Source organism: Cajanus cajan, chromosome 10, assembly GCF_000230855.2.
Source record: "Cajanus cajan strain Asha chromosome 10, NIPB_CcT2T_4, whole genome shotgun sequence".
Classification (NCBI taxonomy): Eukaryota; Viridiplantae; Streptophyta; class Magnoliopsida; order Fabales; family Fabaceae; genus Cajanus; species Cajanus cajan.
The window spans coordinates 31,394,614-31,409,913 of NC_138526.1; the positions used below are offsets into that span (position 1 = coordinate 31,394,614).

Consider the following 15,300-nt stretch of genomic DNA (forward strand, 5'->3'; position numbering starts at 1 on the left):
ATGATCTTAACCTATTCTCATCTTTATTTACCACTTATTCTTCCACGCTCAAGGTACATGGGAATCATAGAAATCCTTTAAATTTTAGAACTCGTAAGTCAATCAACTTAAGTCAACAATTAAAATTCATATGAGGCATATTTCCTTCCACGTAACCATATTATCCAAAACTAGGGACCAATTCTATCTCTATGCTAACACTACAAAAAAAAAAAAACTAGAATTTAACGAGGGTTATTTAACTGAGATTATCATAATTTCTAAAAATGTATGAAATTATCAAAGGTTTATTAACCTTAGTTAAGTTTCATCAATTTATACTAAAATTCCCGGTAACATTTAGATATTTTTTATTTAATTTAATTTATTCATTAAAAATTATGATTCCTACCTTTTTGTTTTTAATTATTTTTCACTTTCTCCACTTTCGTTCTCTCCTCTCCTCCTTCCCCACGGCCCTCTCGCCCTCCTCGGCTTGGTCGTTGGCACCGCCGCCCGCCTCCTCCTCGATCTCCACCCCGCCGCCGTCCTCCAGGTCGGCCGCGAGTATTTGAACCTCGCCAGGCTGGAGCGGGACCATAAGGAGCGTCTCTTCATCTACGTCGGGAACGCGCTCGACGCCACTGTCCTTCAATAGGTCCTTTTATCAGGCTGCACGACGCTCTACTGTTCACGACAACTGCTTGCACAATCTTTCGCTGTTCGAACAACGTTCTACTATTTGTGTAAGATCCTCTCATTTTTTTTATTCTTATAAGATTTTTATATATAGCAATTATCATCATGTATATTCCATCTTAGGGACATTTTATTTGGTCCTGCAACTGACAGATTTGTGCGGAAGGGGAAATAGGGGGTTTTGTGGGGTTAGGTAATGATTCCCCTGTTCTTTGTTTGAACACTGAATTCTTGCTTTGTTACTGGATCATGAAAGATTCACTCTTCAAAGAAGTAATTTCCTTTACTTATACGAGTTATAATGGAGTAATGTCAAAGTTAATTATATATGCTTTAATAAAGAAATGGAGAGGATTGCATATAAATTAAATAGAAGCATACTAGATAGGTTTGCTTGTCTAATCGTGGGTGGGAACTGAATCTGATTTATTCATGAATTAATCAATCATAACCCAACCAGCAAACACTGTGATTGGGCACATCCTAAACTAACTTGGCTGTCTTTTGCATTGCTCATATGTTTCCACGGCTCCACACATTTTTCATCAATAATGGGTAACAGAGTTACGTTACATTACATATTTCACATGTCTTGCATATATAATATAGCCCTATAACTTGTAATTAACCTAAACTAGGGAAATGATCCTCTAGATCAGTTAACAACCTCTGGGCACTTTATGTCAGGAGAAAAATTTGTTAGAGTCAACAAGTAAGATATATAGACTGCTATATATGTATGAACGGGTAAGGTTTTCCTTCCGATATGATATCCTAGATTTGAGCTTGAAAGCACTAATAAAGTTCGGTCTTTCACATGCCAAATGTCAATGCCTGAATCTTGTTTATGTTTTTTTTCAAGATATAGAAATGTGTATTAATTTTATTTCTGGTGTTGTGTCTTAAGAGTCTAAGATTAAGAATGGGCTTTTGTTATAGCCCAAGCTTGTGATAGCATGAGTTATGGGATGATTAATAGTGTTGGCATTATGATGAGCATGGAGATCTCTATCGCTATCATGTTTGTGGTCGCCGCGGTAGGTGGCAGGGCACAACAGCCAAACGTTGATGCCGACTACTAAAAATGATAGTTACCAATTGGGAAAAACGATAATGAAAGCACTTTTCTACCCCCAACTAAAAAAACTTGTGATATAAACTTTAAAGATGTGGTGGTGTCTTGTCATCCTTTATTTTCATGGACTCTACTCTGTTTTGAATCCAACATTTTTTAAACAAGTTTCTATGATATCCAATATTTTATTATGCTTTTGCAGTAAAACAATGTCTATTTCAATTTGGGTTAATGCTTCTCATCTCGTAGCCACAAATTTAAAGATAACTGCCACTTGTAACTATGAAATAATTAGACCGTTATAAGCAAGATCACACATTATATTGTATCTGATCCTGAATGATCAAAATATCAACTCGTCAATCATTGAGGTGAATATATATAATCTAGAAAATGCTTCTCAATAAGCTGATTCTTATAACAGTAGCAATTCAATTTGAAAGATTTTTGTGTCCACATGCTAACACTAGTATATCTTTTATCAGCTAGACTTTGATCGGCATGATAACTGAGTTTCAAATTTAGAACTTCGAAAAAGCCCTTCTGCATGCTAGTAAGTTTATTGAATCATACTTTTATTTATTGAGCGAGTATTATATAATCTCATTGCTATCATATACTAACTAGCAATAAAAAAAACAGTCCATATAAAATATTAAAATTTTCTTAGTGTGTAGAATATATCACCTACTGCAGTCTCTCAATTGGTTGAGTCCTAGTTCCTATAATGCTAATTAATATCAACCCTTTACGTTGATTTCCAAATCTAACGTGTTAATACATGCAAGATGTGTATTATATGATTCATACTCTATGTTCAATATGTTTCCTTTTTATTAGGTTTACTTATTGGAACCCTGAATCATGTGTTTTTCTTTTAGTCAAAGTGATGAACAAGGCCTAATCAGTAATCAGCAATTTGCAGTGTTATCATACACCGACACAAGACCATAAACAAACTTTACTTAACCATGGCTCCAAGTTTGAACTCTTCAAAATCATTGCATGACTTTGTGGTCAGAGATGGCAATGGAGTGAAAGGCTTGGTAGACTTGGGATTATCAGAGGTGCCAGAGATGTACATACAACCCCCAGAGGAAAGAATCAAGAAGGAAGAATCAAAGTCATGGGATGTGCCACCCATTGACTTGTCAAAGCTGAATGGAGCTGAGCATGAGAAAGTGGTGGATGAGATTGTTAGAGCAGCTGAGACTCTTGGCTTCTTTCAGGTGGTGAACCATGGTGTGCCTTTGGAGTTGTGGGAATCACTTAAAGATGCTGCTAACACATTTTTCAGCTTGCCAAGAGAGAACAAAGCTGTTTATCTCACAGGGGTGAGTAGAAGTGCAAAGGTGAAATATGGGACTAGCTTTACACCTCATAAAGAGAAGATCTTGGAATGGAGAGACTACATCAGTTTGACATATAGTAGTGATGAAGATGCTCTTCAATGTTGGCCTAATCAGCTCAAGTATGACATTCAACTTGTTTGAATATAAGTTACAAAAGGTTTTTAGATTCTCTATTGAAAATAAAAAGTATTTTTAGTATATTTTTTTTTAAAAAATATTTTTAAATTTGTACTCAAATAGACTCATTTTATTTTTATTCTCTCTACTACATTATTCCCAAAATATTAAACAAATGAATGATTTACTTTATTTTTTTTTCATAGTTTTCTCATGTAAAAATACTTCTAGAAAAAGTTTATCCAATAGACTATTTACATTTAATTAAAAGTTTGTGCAATAAGATTAAGGGTCTAAATGGTTTCATTTGGTATTTTCAGGGAAGTTGCACTTGAGTATTTGAAATTGTCATCCAAGATTGTTAGAGACATCATGGAAATTTTGATTACGAAGCTTGGAGTCGAACTTGATGACTCAAAAATTGAAGGCCTTATTGGTATCAAGAAGGTTAATATGGTATACTACCCACCATGCCCAAATCCAGAGCTTACAGTGGGAATAGGGCGCCATTCAGACATTGGAATCATCACAGTGCTACTCCAAGATGACATTGGCGGTTTATATGTCAAAGTGGAATCAGAAAATGATGCTGAAAAGGGAGAGTGGCTGGAAATTCCCCCAACCCCAGGAGTTCTAGTGATCAATATTGGTAACACTTTAGAGGTTTGGCTCCTTCAAATATGAGATTTAAGTAGAATAACTCAAATTCTAGAATTTGAAAATACAATTAATTAAAACCCAGTTTTTGATTGCCACACAATAACTCACATTTCAATTGTTTTTACTTAATATATGGTTATGTTTGGATAACTTTCTCCAAAATTTCTTATAGGAAAAAAAAAGAAAAAAATTGAAACATTATTTTACAAGTTAAAACTAGTTTATGTATAAGTTAAGAATAAGATTTTGAAGAAGATAATAGGAGAGAAATTTTACAAATTATCTTATTATAAGGTATTTTAACTTATGAAGAAACTCCTAAAAATATTTTTGAAGAAAATTATTCAAACAGACTCTTTATAAGTTGCATCCAAAGCTCCCATAATGTGCTCCCTTAATACAATAGTATTATTTTATTTAAATATAGAACAAAATGAACATATATACTATAGTAACTGTTTTTGATACACCTGTGTATGTTAAATGGTAGATACTAAGCAATGGAAAGTATAAGAGTGCTGAACACCGAGCAAGGCCAAGTAGCACCCAAACCAGGGTATCAGCTGCAGTGTTTACTATGCCTACAGCTACAGAGACCATTGGCCCATTTCTTGAGGTGGTGAAGAATGATGGGTTGGCCCGATACAAGGATCTAGTTTTCAAGGATTACATGGACCATGTCTTTGGAAATGTCCATGATGGAAGGAACTCTCTTGATTTTGCAAGGATCAACTCGCCTAACTAGTATGAAGAATTTGAACTAAGAAGTTTGTACTTAATTTATCATTCTGGAAATTTTAACTAAGTTTGTTCTTCCTTTATCATTTCATGTTCATGAATAAAATCGATTTTAAATTGTATCATTGTCGATAAAATCCCAAAAGTTAGCCATGCATCCTAATAGAATTTCTCTTTACTTAATATATGGTTATGTTTGGATAACTTTCTCCAAAATTTCTTACATTCTCTTATGTAAATTCATAATATATCAAAAAATACTAATTTAATTATAAAATAAATAACCCAAATTATGTTTATAAAATGAAAATTAAGATAAAATTATAGAGATTAAAATTATAAGATTCCAATAATGCTATAAAACATTAAAAAAGAAAATGAATTAATAAATAATAGAAATAAGAAATTATTAAAATTACAATATAAAAATTCAAAAATTTAAGGCAAAAAGACAAAAATATATTTTAAAAATTATTAAAATTAAACTATTTAAATATATAATAATAGTATTACAAAGAAAATTAAAACATAAAATAAAAATAAAATGACCAAATACTTTAAAAAAAATAAGAGATTAAAATATCATAAATATTATATAAATAAATCCTAAAGCCTAAACAATAAAAAAGAAAATAATTAATAAATAATAGAAATAAAAATTATTAAAATTACAATATAAAAATTCAAAAATTTAAAGTGAAAAGACAAAATATACTTAAAAAATTATTAAAATTAAACTATTTAAATATATAATATTATTATTACAAATAAAATTAGAACATATAAAATAAAAATAAAAAACTAAATAATTTAAAAAATGAAAGAATAAAATATTATAAATATTATTTAGATAAATTATTAAAAATATAAAATATAAAATAAAATTATAATTACAATTGTACCTGTACCTTCTCAAATAGTATGGGTATCATAGAATTTCTCTTAAAAGAATTTCTTTCAAATTAGGAACCAATAAGACAGTTTTAGTGAATCTTGCTTGCAATAAAACTAATATTTGACAAATTGATAATTAGTCAAAATAATTTATTCGATTTCCATATCGATATTTATTAAATGTGAGCTTTGGACCTATTGTTGGATAATTTCTAAGTGTGATTGATTCTCGGTGTCTATCTTCATATTTTTTTTTGTTCTAGAACTTGTTTTTGCCACCCTTTCAAGGATAATTAACTTTTTGTATGCTTGCTTCAATATGATTAAGGGCAAATTAGGTTTTCTTTCTTATTTTAAACTTTGCTACATTACTTTTTCATGTTTGAGCCTTCACTAGTATAAAATTATTGGACTACATCATCATTTTACATCGGTTATTCTAGAATTGACCTAGCAAAGGATGTAGTGGGATATTTGCAATTTTGGCATCTTTTTCTACGTCGATCGTAAAATAATTGATGTAGAATACCCAATTTTACATTGATCTTATAACTAACTAACATAAATCAAATGTTATGTTGATTTTTGATTATAAAACTAGTTTATCGACGTAGAACTCCTTTAATTTCATTAGCAATTGTCATCACCCATGTTGCATAGACTATGTTCTCATTGCTCATGTGTTCATTATTTGTCCTCACTTTGCACTGACCCAACTTTTACATTGACCTCTTAGCATAATTAAAATTATTAACCATTAGGTTTTCTTTCAGCATCATCTCCCTCACAAGTTGGATCATTCGATTAAAATACTCTTTAGAGATGTTATAATCGAATTTCAAGCTTAGAGCTACTAAAGAATCTAATTATTCAATACGATTCTTGCATCCTTTCCACAATGGTGCTTGCATAGTTTCAAGCATGTCAAAGAATTTTTCAGCTTTGGGATTAGGACATTACTTCATGCATTCAAATCAAATTATGTCATCTTGTTTTTGTTGGTCCCAGTGTACGTACTAGAATTTAGAAGGGGGAGGTTGAATAGATTATATCCTAAGATAACTCTCTTTTCCACGATTCTTGAAAAAAAACCTCTCAAGAAATCTAAAATACAACATTTATGCAATTTTGAGTAACAAACAACAGTAGATTACAAGGTTTATTACTGACGTAACAAAATATCAAAGTATGTGCAACGAATCAATCACTTGTAATCCAGGTTAATTTCATATTACCTTCCTTTTAATCAAGTTCAATTACAAGAATAGAGATCAGAGTTGGTACTGTAATTGAAATATTACATAAATTTCAAAACCAATTAAGTTTTTAGAATCAAAAAACTAATAATTAATTTTTTTGAATCATAAAAAACTTTTCAAGAAGGGATAAACAAGCTTATGAATAGAAGAAGTTAAAACATTTACATAATGTTTAGTTAGAGAAAAAGGAAAGACTTTTCATAAACTTCTTTTACTAACAAGCAAAATTTCTTTTAAACAATGAAACCAAAATATGTTAAAATATATTGACATAAAACTAGAACAAATTATCTTGTGGGGACTAATGAAGTTTTCAACGGTAAAAGAAGCTAATACAACAACAAAGAACTTTTTTTTTTTTTTGAATAATTTGAATTTGTCAAGTTAAATACCAGCTAACTTAATATGGGTTTAATGATAAATTTGACTTAAAGGGTTGACTAGTATCGGGATTCATTTCTAGCATACATGTCAATTGTGTGACACCCTTACTACCCCAACACATACATCGTAATAATGTAATTAAATTAAGAAAATAAACTTTGAAAGTTGGTAAAAGAGTTCACATAAAACTTCATAACTGTTCTTTCTTCAATGTCCAAAATAACTGGAAATAAAACTTGAAAGGTAAAATTTAAGAGTTTACAAATTGTTTTCAAAAGACAAGGTTCAACTCCATATACAAATACAATTCATGTCCTAGAAATCCTCTGCCTCGATGTCACAATATCAGAGCATACCCATAAATCAACTGTTGACATTCTAGATGTCACTCATAGCCGGATCTTCCTCACCTAAAACATCCACAAGTTGTACGGTGAGAAAAGAAAACATCTATATAGAAAGCACACAAGGGAAAACACAACATAATCTCATCATAACTCCTTATTTAATGAAATATTTACAAGCATTTATATATATCATAATTTATCAATCATTCATCATCTTCACATCTCAATTACATCAATCCATCACAATCCACACAAATCTTACAATTAACACTATGCCAAGGCCACACCACATCTGAGATAATTGATACAGGTTAATTGCCTCACTCATCCCACACCATGTCAAGGTCACGCCCTCCCTGTAGCATCATTTACCCAGGGGCCGTGCCATCCCTGGTCATTGATGTGTGGAACCACAATCACATCACAATCCACACAAATCTTGTAATTAACCTTATGTCAGGGTTTCCATATTCGACATAAGTGATACATGTTAATTGTCTAACTCATCCCACACCATGCTAGGGTCACGCCCTCCCTGTAGCATCACTTACCCAGGGGCCGTGCCATCCCTGGTCATTGATGTGAGGAACCACAATCATAATCATATTCACATTCATCACATCTCATCTTATAGCTCAATAACTTATCACATACACACAACAGATAAGTCCAACAAAATAAGGATTTACACACCCCTCAAGCAATTCACATCTAGATCATCAATTCTTATCAAGTAATATAACAATAACATTCATAAATTAATATAATAATCAATGGAATTACACATTTAATATAATCTTAACATAAATAGTGTTCTTACCGGGGATCCGAGGTAGGGATGATCCGCTGGGTAAGATTGGTGAGCCTCCTTCGCTAGTACGTTGATGCTCCAAGATGGGGGTGGTACCTGCAAAAGAGACTCCGATGCTAAAGTTAGGGTTTGTGGGAGTATGAGTCTCGTATAAGTAATGCACGTACCTTGGTGTGAATTAGGGTTTCGTTGGGCCTTGGGCCTGAGATCAGTTATGACCTAATTAGATAGCGGACCTCGTCTTGGCCGAGGTCTCCTAGCGCATGTCTGAGGTCGTCCTGCGCTGTGATTCCGAGCTTGGAGCTCGGCTTCGTGGTACGGATAGTTCACTAGCCCCTCGAGCTCTGAAGACCGTGGGTCGAGGAGTTAAGACCAAGCTCGTCAAGGGGCAGTGACCTTTCGCGTACGCCTGCCTGTCAAGATGCCATGTGTCGCAACTGTCGCCTCGTTCTCAGAAACGTGCAGGCGGCGTGTTAATGGGAGTGACGGTTATGCAATGATGACTTGTACTTGTTATAATGGGTTTTATTTAATGTGTCGTCAGTTGTGTTCCCTGACCGACACGTGTCATGGCCGTTTTGAATTTTGGAGGTTTCTTTTCTCTCTCTTTCTCGCGCCCCTTCCCATTCACTTTACTCTTTTCACCTTTTCTTCCTTCCTGACTTCTCGTGCACGCTGCTTCCTATGCCTCTGTTCATTTTCCATCTTCATTTTCTCTGTCTCTGTCGCCGCTTCCGGTAACCCAGTTGTTGTTAGGGTTGTTTTCTGAGGAAGAGTACCAGGTACTTCCTTTCTGTAGTCTTCTTTCTCCTTCTTCTCAAATCTTCTTTCATTCTTGATGGCTGGTAACAGTGGTGCCACTTCCTCCGTGCCTGCCAAGGGCAAGGGTAAGGCGCGCGGCAAGGCGGTGGCTACCGGGACGGCCGCTGCCGAAAAGAAAAAGGCAGAGAACCCGCCCAAGGATCTCGTCCCCAGCATTCCTGGCTACGATTGGGTCAGGCGTGACGTGGGGGAGTGTTAGAGTGTGTTCAGGTCCTTCTTGAAGGTCAATGCGATACGGAGATCGCACAGGGTCTATGGTTCTTCCGTCTTTGCGTTCGTCCAGGTCGAGCCCTGTCGGCCCGACGAGCGTGTCTATATGGGGGGTCCTTTTGACCCTCCTTTCTTTTATGTGTACTAGTGTCTTTTCAGGGATTTAGGTGTCTGTCTTCCTTTCACTTAATTTGAGTGTGACTTTTTGAATTTCATCAACTCGGCTCCTTGCTAGTTGCACCCCAATAGCTGGGGTTTTTCGAGGGCTTTCCAGGTCTTATGTTCGGCCTTGGGGATAGAGGTGTCTCTGCCCATTTTTCTTCATTTTTAACAGTTAAAAATGGGTGTTCCTCCTTATGGCTTAATGTCTCTAAGTGGGAGTAAGGATGGGGGTCTGTTTTCCCTTTACTCCCAGTCATATAAAAATTTCAAACAAGAATTTTTCCGGGTGGCTCTTGTGAATGTCAACCCGTTGGAGGATCGGGCGTTCTACTTCGGCAGGTTGCCGAAGTTTCCCTTCTACTGGCGGCCAGCTCCGACTAGATTTCACGGGGTGGGAAAATTGCAATTGACGGCTTCAGAGTCGGCCGCCATTAAAAACCTTGAAGCGCTTCCTCGCCCGCTGGATTGCAAGCTCGTCCTGTGGCTTGCGAACTCGGCATACAAGGAGCGGGGCTTAGAGAGTGAGTATCCCGTCTTTCTTAGATTGTTAGGGTTTGTGAAAGCTTATTTTGCTGATGTGTCTGTTCTTTGTGTTCGCAGGCATAATGGTTAGGATTAAATGGCGTGAGTTGAAGCACCGCTACAACATCGTCGAGATCGAGGTTCCATAGCCTCAAGAGGAGGAGGTTTCCCCCCTGAAGACGAACAGGAAAAGGAAGAGGGGGGGGAAGGAGGTCGGGGGGACCTCCGCCCCTCAGGATGCTGAGGAGGTAACCTCCAAAGCTGCTGATGTTGACGCGGTGAACCTCACCGGGAGTCCGCCGGCCGAGGAGGCTCCGCGAGCGGCCACCGAGGAGATGGCTCAGGCCGCTGAGCAGGTTGCTTAGGCTGTCGAGGTGGTGACCCAGGCTGTTGAGCAGGTCGCCTAGGCCGCCGTGGTGAGTACCTTGCTTTTTTTTTCCTTCTATCTTCTATGTTGTTCTTTTGTCCTCTGATATAGGGCCATTTTCTGCAGGCAAGGAACGTTGCCGAGATCCCAGCGGCTCTGAGCTCAGAGGTGCCCGAGGCAGGTGCTCCTGTTGCTGAGCAGGGGATGCCTGCTGCCGCTTCTATCGCTGCCAAGGCTCGCGGTAAGGGGCCGAGGTCCGAGGTGCCAACAGCTACGCCTGTAGTTTCGGTGCCGTCATCTGGTCCATCGCAGGGGGCCTCCCGGAGCCGATACATTGCCCACCTGATAGACCATGGGCCATGGGTCTAGTCACTAGAGCTATGGCTAGAAGAATCCAAGAAGAGTTGGACCTTGTGAAGACTAGTGGACTTGTCAAGCCCAAGGTATTCTTCACTTGGAATGCTCTATCATGAAGAGAAGGCCTAGTTCTACTTGTATATATTGTATAGTTTTTACATAGTTTCTTGTATAGGTTATTTTTGCCTTTGTATTTGTGAGGCACTTTACTTGCTTTTTCCTAGTATTTGTATATTGTTTTTAAGGTAGGCTACTTGGAGAGTTTAGCTCCATTTAACTTCCTTAGTTGATACATTCATTTTGTATTTTTTCAGTAGGGAAAAAGGGGTGGCATTTAACAATGCTTGAGGGTGTGACTAGTAATTGGGCCAGAACTGGGCCTAGGAAAAATTTTGCATATTGGATTCATTTTGCTCCTAATTTTTCATAGATTTGATTTAGCTAGGTCTCATCATCATATGATGAACCTAACTAAACCAAATCAAAGATTTTTGAATTAATTCATGGAGCAAATTGGACCCAAGGCCGCCTAGCCTTCTTCCTTTGTTCATGGCCAAAATTCACTTGTCTCCTCTTCAAGGTTTGAAGCTTGCCTTGCAAGCTTCTAAACCTTAGTAGGTTAAGCTTACCTTACCATGGTTCTTAAGTGAACCATGGTCAAGGTTAGCTTCTCCTACAAGCTTGCTAAACCGTGGGAAGTTAAGCTTACCTTACCATGGTTCCTAGTGAATCATGGTTAAGGTTAGCTTCTCCTAGAAGCCACCTCTACCCTATATATTTGTAATTACCTCTCTTGTACTCACTTTTGAAAAATTAGAGAAATAAACTTCAGATTTCTCTCTCAAGAGTCCTCTCAAAACCGAAGAGAAAACCTTCTCTTTAAGGTTTCACCAAAGGTTTTTCAACCTTTACTTGGTTCCTCAAGCTTCTACACAAAGTTAGGAGTAACCGAATCACCTTGAAGGCTTCTCCTCCATGGAAGACTTCTTCGTGGAGTTTCAAAGCTTCTTCTAAGGTCAACCTCAAGAGTTCACGGTCCTAAGCATGGAATTGTTGAAGAACTTCAATCCTCTTCAACCTAGTTCCATCACCACCGCTTCGGGAAGGACCGCTCTAAGGTGCGATTGGACCATGTGAGTGCCTCAGCTGACATGGATTCGCTGTGGAGTGCGGGGGTGACCGTTGATAAGTTCTTCCCCAAGGGTCTGCTGAGCTCGGAGGATCAGGGGATGATCGAAGAGGTCGGGCCCGTGGAAGGCCTTAACGCTGCCCAGGTCTTTCTGTAGAGGACTATGGCCATTGTGGACCACTGGAAGCATAAGTGGTCCAAGCAGCAGGAGGACCTGGTGATAGACTATGGCCAAGGCCAAGGAATCCAAGAGGTGATATCTTAAAAGAACCAAGAGGAATGGGATGATCTTCAAGACCTTTTCATATATTTGTACATAGTTTCTTTGTATAGGTTCACTTTTTGCCTTTGTATTTGTGAGGCACTTTACTTACTTTTAACTAGTGTTTGTATATTGATTTTAAGGTGGGTTACTTGGAGAGTTTAACTCCATTTAACCTCCCTAGTTGATACATTCATTTTGTATTTTTTTAGTAGGGAAAAGGGGGTGACATTTAGCAATGCTTGAGGGTGTGCTTAGAAATTGGGCCTGAGTTGGGCCTAGGCAAAATTTTGCATATTGGACTCATTTTGCTCCTAATTTTTCATAGATTTGATTTAGCTAGGTCTCATCATCATATGATGAACTTAACTAAACCAAATCAAGGATTTTCAAATTAAATCATGGAGCATTTTTGGTTCAAGGCCGCCTAGCTCTATTCTTCTCCTTTGGCCGAAATTTCTAAGTAATCCTTCTTGAGTTTTGAAGCTTGTCTTGCAAGCTTCTAAACTCAAGTAAGGTAAGCTTACCTTACCATGGTTCTTAAGTGAACCATGGTCAAGGTTAGCTTCTCCTAGAAGCTAGCTAAACCGTGGGAGTTAAGTCTACCTTACCATGGTTCCTAGTGAACCATGGTTAAGGTTAGCTTCTCCTAGAAGCTACCTCTATCCTATATATTTGATTTTCCTACACTTGTACTCACTTTTGACAAATTTGAGAAATAAACTTCAGAATTTCTCTCTTCAAGAGTCTCCAAAAATCGTAGAGAATTTCTCTTCTAGGTTCCTATCCAAGGTTTTCAACCTTCTCTTTGGTTCCTCAAGCTTCTACACAAAGCTAGGAGTAACCGAATCACCTTGAAGACTTCTCCTCCATGGAAGGTTTCTTCGTGGAGCTTCAAAGTCTCTAAGAACACCTCAAGAACATTCGGTCCAAGCATGGAGAGCTTGAAGAATCAACATTCTTCTCCAAGTATCTCCATCACCTGGTCAGGCTGAGGGGCCGAGTTCAGCCCTTGAAGGAAGAAGCCAAGGCCTTGAGGGAGGAGAACAAAGCCTTAAAGGATGAGAACCGGGCCTTGGCGAGCGCTCTCGGGGATGCCAAGCTGCAGAACGAGGCTGAGCTTCAGGCTACTCAGAGGGAGGTGGAGAGGATCCAGAAGTCTTTGGAGATCGCTCTGAGATCTAATGAGACTTATGCTGCTCAGGTTCGTGATTTGCAGGAACTCTCCAACTCTTCCCGGGCTCGGGTGCGCTCCTTGGAGGATGAGGTCACCGCACAGAAGGTCGAGTTGGTAGCGGCGGCCGAGAAGCGTCTTTGTGACGAGGTGCTTCTCGACGGCCAAGCAGAGGAGAATGCTGCTTTGAAGGTGGACCTGGCGAAGTTGGAGGAGGCGAAGGCGGGGCTGGAGAGGAAGATCGAGGAGACTGAGCGAGCCGTCGTGTTTGAGCACAAGAGGGGATTCCTCAAGGCAGCTCTCCAGGCTAGGCTTCTCGCACCGAGGTTCGACTTCTCCACCATGCACATGGAGAAAGAGGTCCACTTTGGGAAGCTGGTGAAGGAGGACGACCTCGAGGATAGCTCCAGTGAAAACGCCTCCGCTTAGGCCGCCTCTGTAATAGATTAGTTTATTTTTCTCTGCTTTATTTTTCTCTTTGAATTCATGTGTTGAACTCTGAGCTCGTCAACTAAGTCGAGGTCAGCTACTAACTCTTGAGCGTTCTGCTCGCTGTTGAAGACTTGGCGTCGGTGAGATGTCTCTCCGGTTTCCACTGGAATCATTGTGTCAGCTTCGTAAGTTAGCCTGTAAGGCATTTCCTGTGTTATTGATTGGGGGGGTGCAATGATACGCCCAGAGGATGCTGGGAAGCTCGTCGGCCCACTGTCCCTTAGCGTTCCCTAGCCGCTTCTTAAGTTCTCGGAGGACGACCTTGTTGGCGGCTTCGGCTTGGCCATTGGTCTAGGGGTGTTCCACCGAGGTTGGGAGATGCTTGATACCAAGCTCACGGAGGAAGTCCTTGAAGGCTTGTGCGATGAACTGCCTGCCGTTGTCGGTAACGAGGGTGTGAGGGATTCCGAATCTGCAAACAATATTCCTCCAGGTGAATCTTTGTACATTTTCGGTGGTGATTTTGGCGAGTGGGCATACCTCGATCCACTTGGTGAAGTAGTCGATTGCCACTAGGAGGAACTTGAGTTGACCTTTCGCGGGGGGAATGGCCCGAGGATGTCCATTCCCCACTGGGAAAAAGGCCATGACGATATCATCTAGTGAAGAGTTTCAGGTGGTTGCCGATGTGTGTTGCCGAACTGCTAGCATTCTTTGCACTTTTGTACGTAGTCCTGGCAATCCGATTTCAAAGTGGGCCAGTAGTATCCTGCTCAGAGTACTCTGGTCGCCATTGAGCGTGCCCCAGAATGCATGCCACATATGCCTCGGTGGATCTCCTCGATGACATAGGCTACTTGAGGTGCAGTTAAGCACTTGAGCAATGGGGTGGAGATGCCACGCTTGAACAGTTCGTCGCCGACAATCACGAACTTAGCCGACCTCAACCTCATCTTCCGAGCTTCGTCCCTATCTTCGGGCAAAACTCCTGCCTTCAAGTAGCTCCAAATGCCTGTCATCCATCCCTGGTCTTCGCTGTTGCTGGTGTTGACGACCTTGTCGTCTAGGCTGGGTGAGTGCAAGGTCTCCTGGATGATGGTCCGATGTTGTCCAGGGCGTTTGGTGCTGGCGAGCTTTGATAGGAGGTCAGCTCTGGTGTTTTGTTCTCGCGGTACATGTTGTATAGTGAACTCGTCGAAGGACGACATCTGTTGTGATGCCATGTGGAAATAGTGCTGTAGGAGGACGTCCTTGGCCTGGTATGTTCTGCTGAGCTGCTCTACCATGAGTTTCTAGTCACTGTTGCAACTCACTCTCCGAGCCCCGAGGTCATGAGCCAACCTTAGCCCTGCGAGAAGTGCCTCATACTCTGCCTAGTTGTTGGTCACTTTGAAGCTGAACTTGAGGGATTGCTCCAAAGTGACTTGGTTCGGTCCTTCCAAGATGATACCTGCACCACCACCCTTAGAGTTGGAGGACCCATCAACGTGTAAAGTCCATACCTGTGGTTCTTCGACTGAGGTAGGTGTGAGCTCGGCTACGAATTTG

General features: G+C 39.2%; 2 protein-coding genes across 6 annotated transcripts; one reads left to right on the top strand and one right to left on the bottom strand.

The window, feature by feature from the left end:
* Window positions 1–396: 396 nt before the first annotated feature.
* On the top strand, window positions 397–4,745 carry LOC109790573 (scopoletin 8-hydroxylase). 5 transcript variants are annotated; one of them, XM_020349752.3, is made up of 5 exons: window positions 397–725; window positions 2,239–2,306; window positions 2,635–3,224; window positions 3,543–3,885; window positions 4,373–4,745. In XM_020349752.3, the coding sequence occupies exons 3-5, from the start codon at window positions 2,725–2,727 to the stop codon at window positions 4,625–4,627; spliced, it is 1,098 nt and encodes a 365-aa protein (XP_020205341.1). In that variant the 5' UTR covers window positions 397–725; window positions 2,239–2,306; window positions 2,635–2,724; the 3' UTR covers window positions 4,628–4,745. The 5 variants fall into 5 exon arrangements, with proteins under 5 accessions (XP_020205341.1, XP_020205344.1, XP_020205340.1 ...); XM_020349755.3 differs by having other exon boundaries at window positions 2,679–3,224; XM_020349751.3 differs by lacking the exon at window positions 2,239–2,306 and having other exon boundaries at window positions 398–725.
* Window positions 4,746–14,424: 9,679 nt separating this feature from the next.
* LOC145952427 (uncharacterized) lies at window positions 14,425–15,038 on the bottom strand. Its single transcript, XM_083064790.1, has 2 exons — window positions 14,579–15,038; window positions 14,425–14,486 (listed from the first exon to the last, which is right to left on the bottom strand). Exons 1-2 carry the CDS (start codon window positions 15,036–15,038, stop codon window positions 14,425–14,427), a joined length of 522 nt encoding a protein of 173 aa, XP_082920916.1.
* Window positions 15,039–15,300: the final 262 nt, after the last annotated feature.

What these genes read in the sequence shown, in the direction of transcription:
- LOC109790573 (XM_020349752.3), top strand. Translation starts at nt 2,725, where the DNA reads ATGGCTCCAAGTTTGAACTCTTCAAAATCATTGCATGACTTTGTGGTC. An exon ending in TGTTGGCCTAATCAGCTCAA is followed by an intron (nt 3,225 to 3,542) that starts GTATGACATTCA and finishes TGGTATTTTCAG; the next exon opens with GGAAGTTGCACTTGAGTATT. An exon ending in ATATTGGTAACACTTTAGAG is followed by an intron (nt 3,886 to 4,372) that starts GTTTGGCTCCTT and finishes GTTAAATGGTAG; the next exon opens with ATACTAAGCAATGGAAAGTA.
- LOC145952427 (XM_083064790.1), bottom strand. Translation starts at nt 15,038, where the DNA reads ATGGTAGAGCAGCTCAGCAGAACATACCAGGCCAAGGACGTCCTCCTA. An exon ending in CATCGAGGAGATCCACCGAG is followed by an intron (nt 14,487 to 14,578) that starts GCATATGTGGCA and finishes TCGGATTGCCAG; the next exon opens with GACTACGTACAAAAGTGCAA.